Source organism: Equus przewalskii, chromosome 5 (assembly GCF_037783145.1).
Source record: "Equus przewalskii isolate Varuska chromosome 5, EquPr2, whole genome shotgun sequence".
Taxonomy (NCBI): Eukaryota; Metazoa; Chordata; class Mammalia; order Perissodactyla; family Equidae; genus Equus; species Equus przewalskii.
The window spans coordinates 63,345,894-63,366,354 of NC_091835.1; the positions used below are offsets into that span (position 1 = coordinate 63,345,894).

Genomic DNA, 20,461 nt, shown 5'->3' on the forward strand with positions numbered 1-20,461 from the left:
GTGTTTCAATGATCGGAAAAGTGTATTGTGTTTTTATTTGTTTGTTAATAAGTCACGGACCTCAGTATTATGCTGCATAATTTGTGAAGTTTTAATATTTTCCAGTTTTAACTGATTGAAGACTCCTTGCTTTAAATGGAGATACAAGGAAAATACAGCACATGGAATTTCTGTTACACGGTTACATAGTTTAATAATTCTTGGTAAAATAATCCTAACTGTAATTATAAAAGCAAGTAGACTCTAATGATTAATCTGTGGAATTAATATGCTATTTGTTGAGCCGTTACTATAAGTCACTATGTTAGGTGTTGGGAATGCAATGGTGAGTAAGATTTAGTTTGCCCTCAAAGAGTTCATAGCTTAGTGGGGGAGAAAAAAGACGTTGCATAAAATTACAGTAAATGTAGGAAGTGTCATAGTAAAATGTACAAAGGGCTAGCATAGGAAACAACTCTTTCTGGGAAAACATGTGAAAACTTCATTAAAGAGAATCTTACTAAGCTAAGAATTCCATAAGATGATCTCAAACTATGACTGCAATGTAGATATATGTGGTCATTCTTAGAAACTAGAAAAGATGTCAAACTGATGAGAAGCATGGCAGTGGACCCCCAGTTATCCCTGTGTCAATTAGTTACACTGCAGAACTTGGGAATGGCTCTCTCTATCCCATCCCCAAATCTGCTGACATCTCAGCTCTCCCTTTTGCTACCCAACTCATTCCTGAATCATCCTGCAGATCCAGGAGAGAGGCTAGTTTTCTTCTCATAAGTTTGCTATTGAAGGCATATATGAATGATCCCATTTTCCAGTTGACTATACAAACTAGGGATCACTTCCACTAGCATGGAATACCAGTATGCTGGACAGCAGCTTTTAATACATTATAAGCAACCCATAAACTGAGGTAGCAGTTATTGGGTGTGGAAGGAAACAAAGGCTATACATACATGGGACGGACAAGAGGTTACATCAGGAAGAAAGGAACCGGTCAATTGTGGTCAAAGGGTCTTCCTCCTCTAAGTTGCAGAGGAATCATTGAAGTGCTACAGAACGTTAGGCTCCCGAGATCTTCAGGCGGCAGAAAGGTTAACCATTGTGCATGTGTATGTCAGTGCTTACCTATAAATGTATGTATGTATGTGTGTGCTTATATATGTGTATATACATATGTACGCATGTATATATATTTGTTCATCTCTAAGTGTGTATGAATGCATGCGCTTATAGATACGTGTGTATACATATGTGTGACTATGCTTGAGTATGTGTGTGTGTCAGACCAGACAGAATGGAAAGTCGTATAACACTTATACTCCTCGCGGGTGTCTCCCTACCCCCACCCCTCCACGCCCCCAATAGACTAAAGCAGAAAGGATGCTCTGCGACCTGAGGTTGCGTTAGAAAGTTTGCAGCTCTCTGAGGACAGTCCACCCAGGAAGCTCATTGGTTCCCTGCAGGATGGTGGGTTTTGTAAGTCTGCCGATTCCCGCAGGAGGAAGGGACTGCTGCTGACTCCTCGGGCTGCAGCCGGGCCGCCCCCCTCCCCCGCCCGGTTCTTCAGTCAGCCCGCCTGCAGCCGCCGCTCTGCAGAGGCGGCCGGGCCGGGCAGGCTGGGGCGCGGCGCGCGCGGCCCCCGGGCTGGAGGCGGCCCGCGGCGGCGGCGGGAGGGGAGGGGCGGGGAGGGAGCGGGCGGGGGCGGGGGGAGGCCATGCCTCCAGCTGCGGAGGCTGCCGCACAGCTGGAGCCATCGCGGTGCCCAGCGCCGCGCCGTCGCCCTTACGCTCCGGCTGGCCGGCCCGCGGCCGGAGCCCTTGGCTGAGGGCGCCCGGCGTAGGCTGCGGCGGGTGTGGGCCGGCCGGTATTTATAGCTCGGCGACAGCCGCGGTGGCAGCGACGCCGCCGGCCAGTCTCGCCGCGCTTCCCAGCGAGGCCGCCGGCGCGGCGGAGGGCTGCGCTCGACCTCGTCGGCCGCCTGCAGACGCCCCGAGCCCGCCGGCCCCTTCGGGTGAGTACGCGGGCCCGGGCCGCCCCACCGCCGCCGAGCCCTCCGGGCCGGGCTACCCGCCGCCGGCTGCGCCTCGTCCCGGCCCGCGAAGGCGGAAGCGGCCGCGAACCCCGGCCCGAACCCCCCGGGCCCCTCTCCTCCTCCCTCCCCGGGCCGGGCAGGCGGAGAGGCAGGGGCAAGTGTCAGGGACGGGGACAAACGCATCAGCCCTGGTGGCTAAGGGCAGAGGAGCCTCCGCGGCGGGAGGCTCTTGCGAGGGACCTCAAACTCCTGGGCTCCGAGGGGGTAAGGGACGTCGTCAGAACAGACCTTGAACTTCCCTCGCTTCAGTGATTCCTAGGATAGGAGACGATCAAAGCCCGAGCTGCTGTCCGTTAATTAAATTAACAGGTTGCAGGTCACGGGTGTTCTCCTTAAAAAAACAAAACAACAAACTTGAGGGGTTGGGTGTTTACTAACTTCATCGTGACGAAATAAAGCTAATTTGTCGATTCCTGTTTTCCAAGATGCTACAGGCCCACAAGTGTGTTTGACCCATGTGGTAACACTTTGGATGCCATTATTCATTCTACCGGCTGTGGAACAATAAACTGAGTGTGTGTGTGAGATGGTAGTAAACATCACATGCTTATTTTAGTATTTATGTGTGGATGTAAGTCTCATGAACCAAAAAAAAAATTTTAGAGTAAAAGTTTGTTAAATAAATGTATTTCCCCATTTAATTATAAATGACATACTCTCAGAAGTCCATAGAAGGACGTCTAGGAAGATTGCAGTGTTTGATTTTGTCTTTAGAAAATAGTTCTTCCAGTTTATTGAGTATAAAGAATGGTAGAAGCCTTGTAAAAGCTATTTTTGTTGTAAAGCATTGAATTTTTGCCATGTATATACTTTCTAACTACCCCCCCCCCCCCCCCCCAGCTCCCAATCTTTGTGGATTTTGACATTTTGACTCAGGTATCTATCCCCATCTCCATCTGATCCTTGTCATGAGAAACCAGTACTTGTCTATTTTATTTAATTTGCTTCTTTAAACTACCAGTCATTTAAAAAATTATTTCAGATATGAATGAATTTTATTTTACTCATTAACTTGCTTTCTTTGGTATTGTATTTAACTCTTTGTCATAAACAGATGTCACTGAAAAGGAGGTCTAAACATTTTTAAAGGATTATTGGTGATTATTTTTCAACTTTAGAGTGTGCAAAGGCTCATAAATATTTTGCCATTTCAATGAAAAGTTGGCTAATGTCTTCATCAGATGAGAACGCCAGACCTACATTGCTTTTAGGTTCTCTGTTTTAAAAACTTGCATTGGTTCAGTGCTCTGCTATCCCAAGGACCGCAGGGTAAGAACAAGGGAAGAAAATCACTTTAAGGTTGAAACAATGTGAAGAGAAGTCTAGGAAGTGACTTATGGATGTGATCCTTTAAATTAGCTAGAGGACCACAAACACCATCCTGATATCTATGCAAAGCCACTTAGGGTGGTTTCATTGATTGGCTTAAAAGGTTGCTTTTTATTTAAAAGGCTGTGTGGTTTCTTGTATCGGACTAAAAGTAACAAGTTCCAACTTTATTTCTTTTGTTATTGCTATTTGTATTTGTAAAACCTATATTCAGCATTTGCATTATGTAAAATGCTATGTGTCATCTCCTCCTGCCTGCCTTTTCATCTAACAATTCGAGAGAATATGCTAAGACCTGTCCTTACCTTGCAGCTGGTCCAGGCAAAGATATATTTGGTTTTTCCGCCTTTCTGCCATTTCTCCTTTTACAGACTTGAATATCCATTATCCAAAGTCTATTCTCTCTGGAATTGGAATCTTCGATGAGTTTTTTCCTCACCCAAGTCTGGTCTGTTATCCAGTCATCATCCATACATTGATTTTTCATTTATTCATCCATTAACAAATATTTATTGAGTATCTACTAGGTACAAGCCATCACCTCATACTTAGAACTCCTACTTCCTTCCCATTGGAACTTTATTCTATGTTTTATACTTCTCAGTGTAGGGAACACAGAAGTAATTAAGACTACTCATTTTGGGGTCATTCAGAGGCACTTCTGCTTGTTTCTACCAGTTGGTAGCTGTATGACCTTGGGCAGGTTATAACCTTTCTGAATCTCTGTTTCTTCACTGGTAAATCCAAAGGGTTGGTATAAGGACCGATTGAGATAATGTATGAAAAGTGCTTGCCAAGGGCCCAATACAGAAAAAGCACTCAAAAATGTTAATTACTGTTATGTTGTCTGTATCTGCTTCAATGATGTTCATCTCAGGAAGTGCTTTCCCCTTCTCAGGAAGTGGCAGTTCCATTCTGGGTTTTGCCAGGCCACATCCGTATCCAATCCATCAGTAAAGTCTTGTCTGCTCTTCCTTTTAAATGTTTCCAGAAGCTGGTACATTTCCAACCATCAGGCAGAGTGGCCCTTCTGACCTGTAAGTCAGATTGTGTCACTCTCCCACCTCCCGTCTCACACAGGATGAAAGCACACGTGCATAGGATGGCCTTAAGTCCTGTTTGTGGTCAGATGCTACCTCCCAGATCTCTGTACCCACACTCTATCCAGTCATACTAGCTTCCTTGCTGTTCCTTAAATGCTGTAATCATGCAGCAAGCATAGGCCTTTGCAAATTTTTGTTCTCTGTCTGGATCACTGTTTCCCTGGATACCTGCTTGCCTCCCTAGCTTCTTTTACGTCTCTGTTCAGATGTCACCTTATAGTGAGGCCTTCTTCAACTTCCCGCACTCCTGATGCTCCCTATTAACTTGCTCCTGCTATAATTTTCTCCATCAACTTATAACTTTCTAAAATACTATGTATTTAATTTTCTCTCTTTAATGTCTGTGTCCCTCAATGAGATAAGATGCAAGGCAACAGGAGAATTGTCTCTTAGTAACCCTTGTTCATAGGCCAGTGCCTGGCACAGATAGGCAACTGGTAGACATGCAATAAATGAAAGATGCATGTTATTATGGAATTAATGAATCTGGACTTCACCACTCTCTGTATATGGTTTTGGACAAGTAGCTTAAGCTTTCTGTGCCCCAGTTTCAATATTTGTAAAATAAAAATAACATTCATTCTTTACCTTGCACAGTGTTGTGTTAAAATCCTTTGACACTGAGAATAGCATATAAAATTACTCAGTAAATGTAATATGCAGTTGATATAAGTTTCATGCTCATTATTTATTTTTTTTGTGAGGAAGATTGGCCCTGAGCTACCATCTGTTGCCAATCTTCCTCTTTTTGCTTGAGAAAGATTGTCACTGATCTAACTAACATCCATGCCAATCTTCTTCTATTTTTTGTGTGTGGGATGCCACCACACCATGCCTGATGAGCAGTGTTTAGGTCCACACCCGGGATCCGAACGGGTGAACCCTGGGCCACTGAAGTGGAGCACTCAAAGTTAACCACTACGCCACTTGGCCAGCCCCTTCATGCTCATTTTTAATGGGAATGACCAAGAGTCACTCCTATTTTAACAGTGGTCTTCAGGGTAGGAAGTACCTGCAAGTGACCAGGCACTTTACAAATGAAATCTCCTTTAGTCTTCACTTCAACCCTATGAGGAAAGTACTTTCTTTAGGATTTTACTGGTGAAGAAATGGAATCTCAGAGAGGTTAGGGATTTGCCCAAAGTTGCAGAGCTAGTGTATAGCAGAGTCAGGTAGATCTGGACCATATTCCTTCCACCACATTAGGCTGCCCTCTGAAAATCAAGTTCCTAATTCCTTTGAATCACTCTAATGGTGTGATTTTGCCCACTAAAAACCATAAGAGGTAAGGTGTGATGTAAATATAGGCTGTATCATTCTTTATCTTTTAAGGAAATAATTTAAATAATTTAAAGCTCTGTCTGCCCTTTTGACATAACAATTTTAAAACTGATTATATCCTAGGGATTAAGTGAAATGATTATAAAAATTGTTCTGTTTACTGCAGAGAACTTTATGTATTTTAGTATACTACTAGAACTAGGTAATGGAAGAAAATAGCCTTTATCTAGTGCTTACGTAGCCAAGTACGGTCCAAAACACAGCTGTATGCGTCACAAAGTGCATACCACAAAAACATAAAGCACAGGAAGAAGTGTTTTTAAAAATTATTTTTCGAGAAATTGGATTCAAGGTGCTGAAATGAAGTTCACACTCTTGGCAGAGTACGGGCACAGTCATCTTCGATAAGTCCTTTAACAAGAGCTCAGAGGGGTTGCAGGTGAATTATAAGACATAAATACCAAGGAGCTTCAGAAAATTTGGAGAGATTCTCTTCTTATCTTAGAATAGTGCTCCACAATGAATTGATGTGTTCGTGTTGCCTGGTTAGGTATTCCTAGATCCGAAGACTGACATTAGCAGAGCTGTGCTTTGGGTGTGGTTTACATGGCTAGTAATAATGTCTTTTGTATAGCATATTTGTTCATCAAGGACTTTTCCATATGCATCTGTAAATTTTGTTAAATGTAGGTGATGCATTTCATCTTAATCATACATGTCATTATTCAAAACCTATCACCTGAACCAGGGTCCCTGCTGAGAAATATGAAATTCGCACTCTTGAAATCTGTGAGTGTTTTTATTTATTTGTGAAGACCCTAATAAGTAGTGAAGGCAGGGTACTCTGTTTCAATCAAACAAATTATTATGGCATCGATGTTACCCTGGTCTAGTACCTGATTATCTTTTACTTAAACTGTTGGAGTTGCCTCTAAACTAGTCTCCCCACTTTCATCCTGCCTCATAGCAGTGGATCATTTTCCAGCCTGCCAGAGAAATCTTTCTAAAACCATGCTCCAATCAAGTGTATCACCCTTCTGCTCTGAAATCTTTGATTCCCTATTCTCTACTCAGTAAAATACAGAACAGCACTTGTATAATCTTCCTTGAAGCGGCCCCAAATTATCCTTAACTCTCAGTAGGTACCTCCAAGTGTTCTGTGTTCCAGCCACACAAAATTACTGATCCCTCACTATGTCTGTCCCAGATGGGACTTCTGTGCCTTTGCTCAAAGGATCCTCCCAACTTGAGCGTTCTTACCTCTTCCACTTTTCCTTTGAATTCCTTTCCATTCTTAGCCTTTAGTACCAGATGACGTACTGGCTTGTAGTAAAATGTGCGGCATTCCTAATATCTAGTATAAATATTAGTCCTTGCAGAGTTGGAAACAATGGTAGAAGGCCTCTGGATTATCAGACAGTATATGAAGTTTCAACGTGTAGTTACCAATGTCTTCATCACTGCTATTACATGAAAAAGCAGAGGCTTTCAAGCTGTTGATAGTGGCCTCTACCTAATGATGTCGTTACTTACAAGAGGGAATTAAGTGGTGTGGATTAGTCCAGTTCTCAGAGATGCAGTGTTCTCCATAAGCGTAGTTGGAACATCACAGGATGAGCATCAGCGATACATTGCAAAAGGACAGTCAGATCAACTCAACTACTTATACTGATGCTCAAAGGAGAAGAAAAAAATTCCAGCAATCCTGTAGTCGGTCATGTGATCCTAGTTCTTTCTGATCACGCTACCAAGGTCAATTTGAATAGTAATAGTAGACTCGTTCATCCTAGAAGTACTGTGAATCTTTTCTATCAGAAGGCTGTATCAGGAATTTTCTAACCAACATGTAAAGGGCAAGATTTTGAAATTTGTGTCTTTGTGAGGGGAAGGCATTGCATAGAGTGTTGAAGCTGGGTAGCTTGGATTTGAATCCTGGCTCTGGCATAGACTCATTTCGTTATTTGGTGCAAGTTACTAAACTCTAAGTCTCAGTTTCAACATTTGTAAAATGGGTAAAATAAGAGTGTTTTTTTCATGGGGCTGCTGTGAAATTTAAATGAAATATTTGTAAAGCTCATTAGCATAGTGACTAGTACATGGTTAGTACTCAATAAAGGTTAGTCTTACTAATAATGGTAATAACTCAGAACCTGGTGCTGCAATGAGATGCTGTTGAGTGGAGGTGCATCTCTGTTGGTACTGGCCGAGTCATCGTTGCAGTCTTTGGATTCATCTGCTCTGCTCTGCTGTTCTCTTCTCTTCGTGGAAGCTCATGGCAGGTTGCTTTGCCTTCTCATCTCACGTAAACAATGAGGGGGCTTCTCTTTCATAGTGTACCACTCAGCTCGTCCAGTAAGTGTTTAATTGCCCACTGTGAGCCTGGCCCTGTGCTGTGCCCTGGAAGCAAATAGGCCCTTCCCTGAGGACCTTATGATCTACTGAGGGAGACAAACGCATAAACAGATTATTTCACCATGATATGCTGAGAGCTGAGATAAAAGCAAATTTATTTAAGGTAAAGCTCGTCAGTGGTTTCAGAATTGAATTTTAAAAAATTAAAAGGTTTTTCAGACTATGTACACTGTGTAGCCTACCCAACTTCAATCCCGGATTACTGATGTTAGAATCAACAAATGGTCATATTGATCATAAAGATGCTTTATGTGAACTACAGAGGTGAAAACAATTTTGCTGCCATGGATATCAGGTGCCTAAGGTACTAGAAAATAAGGCCAAGATGACTAGGCAAACTTTTGGTAACCTTGTGTGTGAAGTCAGGAAGTGGAAATAAGCAGAGGTTTTATTCAAGTTATTATGTAGGTTTTGAAATTTGGCACCCCATAGAAGACATCAGTTCAGCTTTGGAGTATGAGGCAGGAATAAATGTCAGCCATGTTTAGCATAAAATAAAAAGACCAAATGATGGTCAATAATGGAGTCCTGTTCATTCAGCTAGTATCTAAGTAGCTAAGTCTCTTAATGGAAATAAAGAGTATGCTGTAAATGTGATGGGAAATGATTTTATTGGGAGAAACACTTCCAGCTTTGTGGTATGTTCCAGAGATCAAGGGCTAGGAATGGATTTGGATTGAAGTGCTGGCTCTTCCACGTTCTGGATATGTGAATTAAACAGGTGGCAACTGCTCTGAGCCCTTGTTGTTTTTTACCTGTAACATGGGAGGGATAGTAGCATTCATAGCTTACTGTGGGAATTACCATCTGTACGAGTGCAGGATTGTTGCTCAATACTGTTGTTGTCTCTCTTGAAATGATAGAAATACTGGAGAGGAACAGCTGTCTCCAAGATGTTTTTAACAAAGCATTTTTAAAAACAAAAATCAAGGTCATATGTATTCAGTGTTCTAAATCCTGCTGCCTTGATTGTGCGTGGGGAGGGGGAGGGACGGTGGTGGGGTGACTACACCAGAATTCCTCACCAATAAGAGAAGCACCATAAAAACCTGTTATAGCAACTTCTGAAATGATACCCCTGTCCAGTTCTGATGGGCATGTAGGAGCTATTCCTACTTCAAGACTCATTGGCCTTGAGTTGATTTCTGTGCATTCTCTTGTGGTGGTGGTCTTTGAACATTTCCAGAGATGTTGTATGAAATTCAGTTAACTGACGCATTCTGGCATCCTTGCATATTGAATATCCCAAAACTGCATGATGTTTGTTTATATTCTCAGTGCTTTGTCTGCTTTCTTTGGTGTGAGAACCACACAGGTCTCTGCTGCTGGACTGGGTGATGAACCAAACGTTAAAAAAAAAACAAAACAATCTTTGGATAGCCACCATTCCTAGGCAATCTGAGCTGCAATCCCTGAGAACAGGTATTTCAGAGTATTCACGAAGATCACAAGGGACTTGAATTTGTGTAGAAGATTTATGAATCCAAGGCACAGTGACTATTTGTTTTGCTGAATTTTATTGCCAATCCTTTCATGTGTTTACAGTCCTTTCATGTGCTTTTCTAACATAGTTAAGACAAGTCTTCAGTAACTTAGATGGTGAGTTTAATTGACATTCATCACCCCAGAATGTTGGACTGGAACTTGGGGACCTTGGAGCCTATTCTCAGATTTTCCATTGACTTAGAGTTACTTTATGCTCGTGGATCTTTGTACTTTTGGCCGTATGTAAAATGAGAATATTTACCAATGGATACTCCTTTCCCAGAGTGCTCAGGATTTGTGAAAGATTGTTTCACATATATATATTTTCGTGGGCTATAGAAGTGTAGTCATGTGTAATGTATAATTACATAGTTATGTAATGATGGGGATATGTTCTAAGAAATGCATCATTAGGCAATTTTGTTGTTGTATGAACATCATGGAGTGTACTGAAGGGGAACAAAATTTATCACCCCAAAATGTGTCTCTTTAACATAAGGCTCATTTTAGGTTAATTCTTTTAAGAAATGAAAGGCTCAAAGTTTTTCTTATTACCTCCTTCTTAACTGCCTAGAAGAATTTACATAAAAAAGCTTGTCTCAGGAAGCTGGCTATCACCTTAGCATAACGTGAACTGGGCGATAGACAGGGAGGAACCTAGAAAAGTCTGTTGGGCTCCACTCTGTGTTCTTCTGTTTCTGTGTGGCCAAACACTTGTTTTCCAAACATTTTCTCCTTTTCACCCACCTGTAAATTGCCTTCCTTCCCTTTGAAGTCCCTGACTTTCCCCACCCCTAACATCTTCTTTTGTCTTTAGCTGAGGATGGTATTTAAAGTGAGTGCTTTGACCATTTTGGTGGGTTACTTGGTTTTCCTGGGTTTCTCCCATATATACATGTTATTAAACTTTTGTTTGTTTTTCTCCTGTTAATCTGTCTTATGTCAATTTAATTCTTAGACCAGCCAGAAGAACCTAGAAGGGTAGAGGAAAATTTCTTCCTCCCCTACAGTACTTTCATAAAGCTAGATGATATAGCCTACTACATCTAGGCTATACAGTACTAATCTTATGGGACCACCATTGTGTGTGTGATCTGTCCTTGACCAAAATGTTGTTAGGCAACTCATGACTGTATACATTACAGACTTAATATAATTGTCTCTAGAGAAGTGTGTGTCTCCAGAAGGCTTTCAAGGGATGACATCCCTGGGGCTGGGGACTGGGTCTGCCCGCATTGGTAGGGGAAAACGCCTGGAACTGATCTGACTGTGTGCAGAGATGGTGATCAGGCCCTCCGGTCAGACTTCGGAGGCTCAGATCAGAGCTCTCTTGCTGGGTGACTTTGGGCAAGTTACATATTCTGTGTGGACCTCGGTTCCCTCTCTGTAAGTGAAGTGATGGGAATGATAATAATGGTATTTCAGAGAGTTGCTATGAAAATGAAATAATGATGCATGCAGACATACAGCACAGAGCCTGGCAAGTCAGAGCTGTAGACTTTGTAAGGGTCCCTCTTTTCTCTTTCAGTTCTGTGTAAATTGAGAAAAGAAAGAAGAATTGGCAGATTGCAGTGAAATGACTGCCTTTATTATTATCTTTTAATCCCAGATTTAATCAGCTTTATTGCTGGAAGAACAAAAAGGTATAGCTTAGTCTGAGCACCAAATGTGCTCACCAAAACTGAACCCCAGAATTAGACTTAATCACCCAGTCACAGCCCTGGTGGACCTAGGCAGGCTTGAGTTCTTTATGGGAGGGCTCGCTCCCAAAGAGGAAAGAGACAGGAGCTGAGGAAGACTTTGGAGGTGGGGCCTGGACATCAGCATTTTAAGAAAGCTGCAGTGCTTCCAACGCACATCCAGGTTAGGACCCACTGCTGTAGGCATAGTACATATTTTCCATGACTCTGTGCCATGGCGTGTGCATAGATTGAGCATCCTTGTCTTCTTCACTGGGGAAAAAAATCCTACTAATCCTCCAACCTCGATTTGGAGTATGTCCTCCTCTTTGAAATCTTCCCCTTTCTCCTCACTTCTGACAAGCACAGTTGCCCAAACCCCCCTGCATACAACTACTCTACCACAGACTAAGCTATTTCACTAAACTTATTCTGTGTTGAAATTACTTGACAACTAGACTGAGACCTTTCTTTTTTTTTTATGAGGAAGTCCCTGAGTTAACATCTGTGCCAGTCTTCCTCTACTTTGTATGTGGGATGCTGCCACAGCATGGCTTGATGAGCAGTGGGTAGGTCTGCTCCTGGGATCCGAACCTGTGAACCCCAGGCTGCCAAAGTAGAGCACGTGAACTTAACCACTATGCCACCAGGCCAGCCCCTGTGAACATTTTTATAAAACCCCATACATATATGCACATTTGTCAATGTGTAGAAAAATATCTGAAAGTATATCCACCCAATTATTAAGGGATCTTAACTCTAAGGAGAGGGATTTGGGCAGAGGATGATGTTTAGCTTTTGTTCATATGTGCTCAGTTTACTTCTACAGTGCTTTAATCTTTAATGACTCAGTATTATGACTGTAACATAATTTGAAAGAGGAGAAGTACTGCATTGTTTTTTTCCTCTGCGTTTCCCTGTAAGATCACAGCTGCATGTCACCTTGGTCATCATCCCAATTTTGGACGGTGTATTGCCCCCTAAAGTACCTTCCTCTCCCTCTACTCTTTTATTCTTTTTCTTTCCTAAATCCACATGGGATCAGAGATATGATTAGATGACAGGCAAGGGACAATATTTACTTTCCTCAATCTCAGACTTGTCTTGCAGGAACAGGTGTCATCTTTTTCAAATACCTTTTATGGAGCCATTAGAAATCTGAACAGATAACAGGAAGAGAGAGACTATTTGTTTTCTGCTCTAACTCTGTGTATCTTTTCTTATACAGGTAAACTACGGAACTGAAGTTTTGAAGGATGGGTAAAGACTTTCGCTATTATTTCCAGCATCCCTGGTCTCGCATGATCGTGGCTTACTTGGTGATCTTCTTTAACTTCTTAATATTTGCGGAGGACCCAGTTTCTCATAGCCAAACAGAAGCCAACGTCATTGTTGTTGGAAACTGTTTTTCATTTGTAACAAATAAATACCCTAGAGGAGTTGGCTGGAGGCTTCTGAAGGTGCTTCTATGGCTACTTGCCATTCTCATAGGACTAATAGCTGGGAAATTTCTGTTCCATCAGCGTTTGTTTGGTAAGTACCCGTGAAATGTAATGTTGATAATTATTTAACTTCTATTTTCCAAGATAGAGCTTTGTTATTTCTAAGTGCCAATTTAGGTTGTATTTCAGTTTCCCCTGCAGCCTTAATTTGCTATGCACTGTTGTAGCTAGGTTCTTCAGCTATTCTCTGTTTAATGGTCTACTTTTCTATGGCCTAAGGAAAATGAGCATGAGATAAAATTAGTACCAAAATTCATTTCAAAAAATGGCTTTAGAGTTAAAATGAATGTGGGTGTAGTCTTATTTAGAGAAGACAGGAAAATAGCTCTTTTCCCATAGATGGTACCTAAGTATGGTATCATAAAGAGTTTGTAAGTCGTAAAGAGAATGCCTCCATATCATACCACATTTTTGTTAAAGTAAGTTAACCATTGCCCATATATTTATACATATTGTTCATTCAGGGAATTAGAATGGGAACTCCACCTTTTTACCCTCATTTCTTTCTTTCCTTTTTCTTTTTGAACGTTGGCTTTAGGATGTTTATTTTGAGGCTGTTCAACCACAGAACAGTATATTAGTAAGAAATCTCTTGGTAGTATGCGATAGGAAAAGAGCTAAATTAGTTTAAGTTAAAAATGTAACTTATTATAACAATATTGAGATATTTCACAGAGACCAACGTTAGATTTTATTTTGATAATTAGGATAAATGAAACCAGGGGCTTGAATTCCATAAGGATGTTCTGTGTCTTAACTTCTCTATCATATCTGCTTCATTCTCCATTCACACTGAAGATCAGTTTACATCCTCTCACAGAGACTGGCTTGACTCTCTTGCTCCCAAGTTTAAACTCTCAGTAAAGAGCCTGAAGTTGACCCAGTTTGGGTGTGATTCCCACCTCTGCTCTGATCTATTTGGGCCAGTTGGTGGGTGATATTTTTTAAACAAATACTCATTGATCACTTATTACATGTCAGACATTATTTTAGAAATTGAATCAAAAGGGCAGAGTCTCTGCCCTCATAAAAACTTAAATCCTACAGGAGAGAGAAAGACACTTATCAGATAAATGTATAATATGCAAAGAGGTGATAAGTGCTATAGGGAAAAAGGAAGATTTAAATAGTGCTGGGTCAATTAGGAAGAGAACTTAGTAATAGAACTTTGCATTTAACAATAATAAGATCATGTTTGATTTAGTGTGGGTATTTTCACTTTAGAAGTTTAGTTAGAAACATGACAATGGTTTAAGGAATAAACAAATAAAAAATATATATACATGTAGACATAATATTACATATGTATTCTTCCCAATTTTTATTTACTCCTCAAACTATTGCCATCCATTTCTATTACATAAGTTGATAAAATGTACAGATTTTGTATTTATTATATATGTGCATGGTTTCAAGAGGTTTGTTGATGAAATGGAAGAAGGAAATGGGAAATAGCTAAAAATGGGAGAAGGACCAACGGAAGATTTTGTTGTTGTTGGCGGTGGTGGTTTTACTTGAGGGGTAAGATTAATTGATCTGCTTGTCATTGTCGGGGAAGGAGCTAGATTGAAGTGCAGATAAAGATATAGAAGAAAGACAGCATCTCTGAAGGTTTCTTTGGTCTGTGACTTAGGACACAGGTAGAAATGGTGGTCTTAGAGAGGACAGGAGGAGAAACCCTGGTTCCTTAGAAATAGTCCTGAGTAAAAAAAAGGGCGGTACTCTGATAGGCACTTGTGAGGTAGAGGAGTAGAGAGTGACTGTGCTCCCACCTGGTGATCTCTGTTTCACTATGTGGAAGGAAGAGCTAAAGATAAAGATGGAGGGATTGGATGATGCAAGGGATTTAAGAAAATGGTTGAGGTTTGGAACAGCTACTCTAGGGAGTATAGATGCGAACTGACTAGGGACAAATGAGGGGGTTACTGATTATCTCTGAGGGCTGTTGAGGTTAGTTAGCCACTATAAAGTTGAATGCCACCGATTTGAATCATTGAGCAGTTTTCTTTATGAGAGCTCAGTCACCTGGAACAGAATTTGAGAGTGATTCATCTGGGTGGGGAATGCTCAAGCTTGCTGTATTGGAAACAAAGGGTGGAAAATAAAGGAATATTCTAATGAAAGGGTTATTGATTTGATTAACAGGGGGTTCTGGCTGGACAAGGGAAGGAGGTGAGGAAGGCGATGGTCTGAGAAGAGTGGGCAAAAGCCTGAAGATTTAGATGAAACCTTATGGGTGAAATGGGAGTAAGAAAAGGGAAAGGATTGATGGGTGTGGTTAGATGACATGTAACAGAAGTACAGCCATTCTTTAGTGGTGATTTGCAACTAGGGTGTGTTCTTTAGAGACTGTGTGCTAATGTAAAGTAGCGAGACAGGTCATTGACACCGAGGATATCTAGGAACTGGGTGTTAGTTGGGCCACCCACCAGACCTATTGAACCAGCATGGTAATATGCATAGTAATCATAGGGATAGAAGAGGTTGGGGGAGGAGGTAGAATGGGAGAGGGTCAGTTTCCGAAATGGGTGGAGCAGCAAAATGGCTGGGCAAACAAAACTGTAGATATCCTTTATGAGCAATGGCTGGATGTGTTTGTAATCCATTCAGTAAATTGGCTCTATGTAGAAAGCTAAGGAGTTTGGAGAAAAGTTATCTGCCTATATTAAATACTGATTGAGAATCGTATGGTCAAGGCAATGGTATTAATAATAAGGGCAGATCATTTGGTTTTGTAATTGCTTCATTTTGTTAAGTTATTCTGTTGTAACCTCTTATCTCTTATACTAAAATCACATTCCAGCCATGGCTTACTTTTTAATTCTCCTGTTGGTATAAATAATTCAGCCCTGAAAAGTCTCTCTAGATTTCAGGTGGTTTATTGACTACAAATTATTTTAAAGTAATGCAAAAGCGTGTCCCATTTATATTTGCTTACAGTAGGAAAGGTTCTATAATGTAGTCAGCTGTATCACTACTATTTGGCAATTTCCTTCTTTTTTTCTTATTAAAAAATCTATGAAATTATATGGGGTATTAGACAAGGAATGAAAACTGTCTGCAAATCTTGGCGATAACTGGATAAGATAACCAGACTCCTGATTGAATTTTCTAATGAATTCCAAACTGGCCTTCTCCTTCTATCTCCCTTCAGGGCCATTGTTGCTTCCTTCATTCACAGGCTTTTAATTATTTGCTCCTAATAATTCTCTCCTCCTCCGGTTCATTCTGGATTTTGCTACTGGAATAATTTTTCTACATGGCTGAATAGCTCCTACAGAATAAAACCTAAACTCCTGTGATTGCTATCCAAAGCTTGTTATGATCTACTCCTGCCTGACTTTTAACCTGCTCTCTTGACATTCCACACTGTGCAGAATTATTTGCCGCTTTTCAAACCTGCCATGTTCTCTCATGCCTCTGTGCCTTTCCATATGTGCTCTCCTATGCCCATCATGCTCGTCCCCTTCTTATTAACTTGGCTCATTTCTCTTTTTCCTTCACATCCAACTTCAAGCATTATTTCCTCTGTTACGCTCTCTGACTCCCTCCTGTCAGACTTAAGTTGTCTTCCCTCCAGCTCCCACTTATGTCCACTTGCACCAAAGAATCTACAGCAGCATGCTCTGGAACTGACAGCTGTGCAAATTATGGAAAAGAATCCAGAATTTAATGCAAGCGTAACAGTGTTCTTTTTGGCTTGGAATGTGATAAATGTTTCCACCCCTTGTTCCCAAATAACTAACATTTGTACATAATTGATTTTTTTAAAGGCCATATTTAAACCTTTAACAATTTGTAGATGCAAGCTTGTAGTAGTGGTGGTGATGGTGATGATGGTGTATGTATGTTGAGAGGAGTGGCGTTGTTAATTATAAGCACAGAAATTTTAGTTACAGAAATTGGAATGGTTTACAAAATAATAGGAAACATTTTGTGAGATCAAGTGAGCAATTTCTTGTTTGTAATTCTCTTTTGAAATGCCAAATAAAAATATTAAATAGAATCCTGCTACCCTTTTCATTTTAATGACTCGTTAGTCTTCCCTCGTGTATTTTATTATTTAAATTCTCTTCCTATTAGACTCCAAAAGGACAACACAACGTCGCCAGTTTAAAGCATTTGTGAGGAGGAGTAAATGAGTCTGTGAGCACGTGATTTAATCCAGTTCATTGGTTATAAATTTTATTTTTTTATGAGACATAAATATTACAATTTTGTGGCTAGTTAAGAACATGATTTATAATTTGTAGTGGGAATTGTCTCAAATAAAAATGGTGACTCATGCGAATTGGAAATTGCATGTTATCAGAGACACAAATGATTAAATGCATTTTAAATTATTCCCCTTTTGCCTTCACTGTATGATTGGAATAACATGAGAGAATTAATTTTCCTACATATTAGCATTAAACTTTTATGGTTTTAGACTGGTCACAAATCCCACATTTCCCAAATGTGGAAAATAATTTAGGAGCACACGTGAAATTGAAATTGATACCTTTCAGAAAGATTTCTTTCAGTTTAACACTGAATTTTGTTGAAGTCAGTATTATATTAGGCTTTATGAAAATTGGATTCCATTGGAATGTCAGTTTATACTCTTCCAATGCCTCTCTTTCCATTTTTTTTGGATAATTTCATTGTCTAAAAAAATAAGCATGTGTTCAAATAATGCATCCTAGCCTTTTGGAGGATTCCATTAGAAATATCCATGAATAGGAAAATCCAAAATTATTATGCTGGTGATAAGACTTATATAAAAAGGAGAATTTAGTTTCTTGAGCTTATATTCCATGAGTTTCATTACCCTGTTGGTTTTGAACTTCCTTGGAGTCTGGGCAAAAGGGGAAACGTGATATATTACATAGCTTTGGATGTCAGAAATGATGAAAATTTCAAGTTTCACATGGGAATTTTTCTTGGCACCAAATTCTGGAATTTCCTTGCCCTAAGTTCTGTTAGAGAATTTCTTTTCTCTTTGCTTTGTACAGAAGACACTGAATGGTGAAGTGCCAAATGCAGAAATGGATTTTGTATTCTTGTGTCTTAAAGCAAACTTTCATAAAAGTTTAGAGAATAACTTTTTAGGCATAAAAGTAATTCTGTGATGTCATTCCTTGAAAGTAACTCTGTGAAGGGCGAAGTGATCAGGGTCTAAGTCATGCCTTCTGACTGAATAACTATCCCAGGAGGGATCTTAGAACATCACAATTGTGACAAATGTGGTTCTGAAATAAACTGCTCCTCCTATTTGTCTTCTTTTCGTTTTGTTTTCTGACACGTGCAGAGAGCCTTTATTAGTTGCAATTTTCTTTTTAACCTGGATGGAGGACAGGCCAACTCAGAATGAGTTGACTAGTTTGGCATATGAGAATGATTCTCAACCTGTTAATATTGCATGGTTCCTTTTTCAAAGTGTATACGTTTGTGTATGTAGTTATTTGTATAATTATTTCATTAATATCTAGTTTCCTAGCTATGCCATAAGGCTCATGAGGGCAGAGATTATGTTGTGTTGCTTATCATTTAATCCTCAGTGCCTGAAACAATGCCTGGAACATAGTAGTATTTGATAAATTTGAATGAATAAATAAATTAATGTTCCTTTGTTTTTTACATGTCTTTCCCATGTTTCCTTTTAATTGTAAGCTATGGAGGGGTATTCATTTGTTCATTCATAAAATATGAGATATGGTCTCTGCTCTCAAGGAATTTAAAATCTGGTTAAAGAGATAAGATACATATGCATGAAAATTCAATTACTCTGATAATACAAGGAAGTGCATATCAAGTATCAAATGAATAGCACAAACTGTGAGAGCTGGGGGAATTCAAGAAGGGAGATCACGGTGGGCTAGGAAGGCAAAAGAAAGCTTTGCTGCCAACGTGGGCTCTAAGCTGAGTCTCCAGCTTGAGTGGGATTAAAATAGTGAGATCTGATGCAAAGAATTCATTACATATTTCAGGTCATGGGGTAGATGGCGTGAGCAGAAAAGATGAGAACAATTTAGCTTTTTTTGGAGCTGGGAAAATCTGAGGAGGTCGTGCTCATTTTGACTGGAGTGAAAGGATTGTGTTGGGAAAGGGCAGGAAATGCAGTGGAAAAGTAGGAAGAATTGAGTCTAAATTCATTGGTCTTTAAATGACAGTCTCATACTTTGGACTTTATTTCTTCCATTGTGGTATTTGACTCAAGGGAAGAATTTGAACAAGATGGGAGATGAGGACGAGATTAAGCTTGAAGCAGAATCTAGTGGGAATAGGAGAGGGAGAGATTAGGGGAGTAGAAATAAAGTAGGAAATTACTTTTGGAGCCTCTTGCCACCATCAGGTTTGAGATTGTTTGGGCCAGTCTGGAATGGGATGGGGATATGTGGAACCTTGTGAAGTGTCAACAGCTGATGGGCTGTGAAGAGGTGAGAGTAGGGGGAAATCACTGGTAACTAGGAAGATTGGGCTCGGTGACTAAGAGAGTGATTATCTTATAAAAAAAAAGAGAGAAAGTCATTAGGAGAATCCAGTGAGAGAGGATAATGAGTTCAGTAAATTATGGGTTCAGGTAGGGAGAACTTAGGCAAAGGCCCATTTACCTTGAATAGTGCTCAGAACAGTGCAGGGTGGGTTTACTAAGCTATATCCGGGGCCACCATGTCTTATCTAAACCTTGACACCAGATGTGTTTCAGAATTCAGTGCATGTGCCTGTATTTAGTAGCTCACCCTATGGGGCTGAGGAAATATTCCATCATCAGAAATATTAATATATCTGTAGCTGAATAAATATTCACATGAAGTGATATAAATAAGGACTATAAACAGCCTCAGATCAGTTCAGGTTAGGCTTTGCTACTAAATGAATTCAGCTTTGGTCAGGTCTTGCCAACAAATCAATTACAGAGTCTTCTGGATTTCAGAATTATAGAAACTGAATAACGGACCTATACATCTTTGGTTCCCCCATGATATCCAGCTGCATAGAAATCATGATTCTCTTTTAGAAGCTTGTGATTAAAAAAAGAATGATTTGACTGATAACTAGACGTCTAAAAAAGAATGCATGTTGAGAGTGTATTTTTCTTGTGTTTATATTGTGCGAAATATTAAGGAGTTTGCTATTTTCTGTGTATGTCTGTTTTAGTTTTAAATAGGAAGTTCTGAATTAACCATTCTCAATACATCCAGAAATTTGAGGAGACAAATTCTAGGATTTTTTTCTTTTGTTTTGTTTTAACAAAAGCTGTTTCTCATAAAATACCAAGTAAGTCAACAATGTTTTGTCATTTAATGAATTTTATAGGGCTAAATGCTTGTTTGTTTTCTGTTGTCTTGGCTTTAAGCCTGGTGTGAAATTTTTTTCTTTGTGTTTGAGCTACACATATGATTTTATTATTTCACAATAAAAGAAACAAACATACTGGAAAGTGTGGGCAAGAGAGTCATGGTGATACAGGAATATCAGAACACAAAGAAACAGATATTTGATCATATATTTAGGAAGGAAAACCATTATTTTAATCTAATGATGTGAGTATGATCTGACCTCTTTTGTGTTAATCTGATATCTGAATAGCTGAAT

At 40.1% G+C, this 20,461-nt stretch overlaps 1 protein-coding gene across 12 annotated transcripts in view; it reads left to right on the forward strand.

The window, feature by feature from the left end:
- Nucleotides 1-1,373: 1,373 nt before the first annotated feature.
- TMEM117 (transmembrane protein 117) overlaps nucleotides 1,374-20,461 on the forward strand; it is a 430,180-nt gene continuing 411,092 nt past the window's right edge. For 3 of the 12 annotated variants that reach the window (XM_070621100.1, XM_070621089.1, XM_070621101.1), the window contains exons 1-2: nucleotides 1,673-2,011; nucleotides 12,610-12,914. In XM_070621100.1, the coding sequence (XP_070477201.1) occupies nucleotides 12,638-12,914 (277 nt within the window). In that variant the 5' untranslated portion in view covers nucleotides 1,673-2,011; nucleotides 12,610-12,637. Of the gene's footprint in view, nucleotides 1,468-1,646; nucleotides 2,297-12,609; nucleotides 12,915-20,461 lie in introns of those variants that run through there. The other 9 variants (XM_070621091.1, XM_070621093.1, XM_070621094.1 and 6 more) reach the window with 8 other exon arrangements.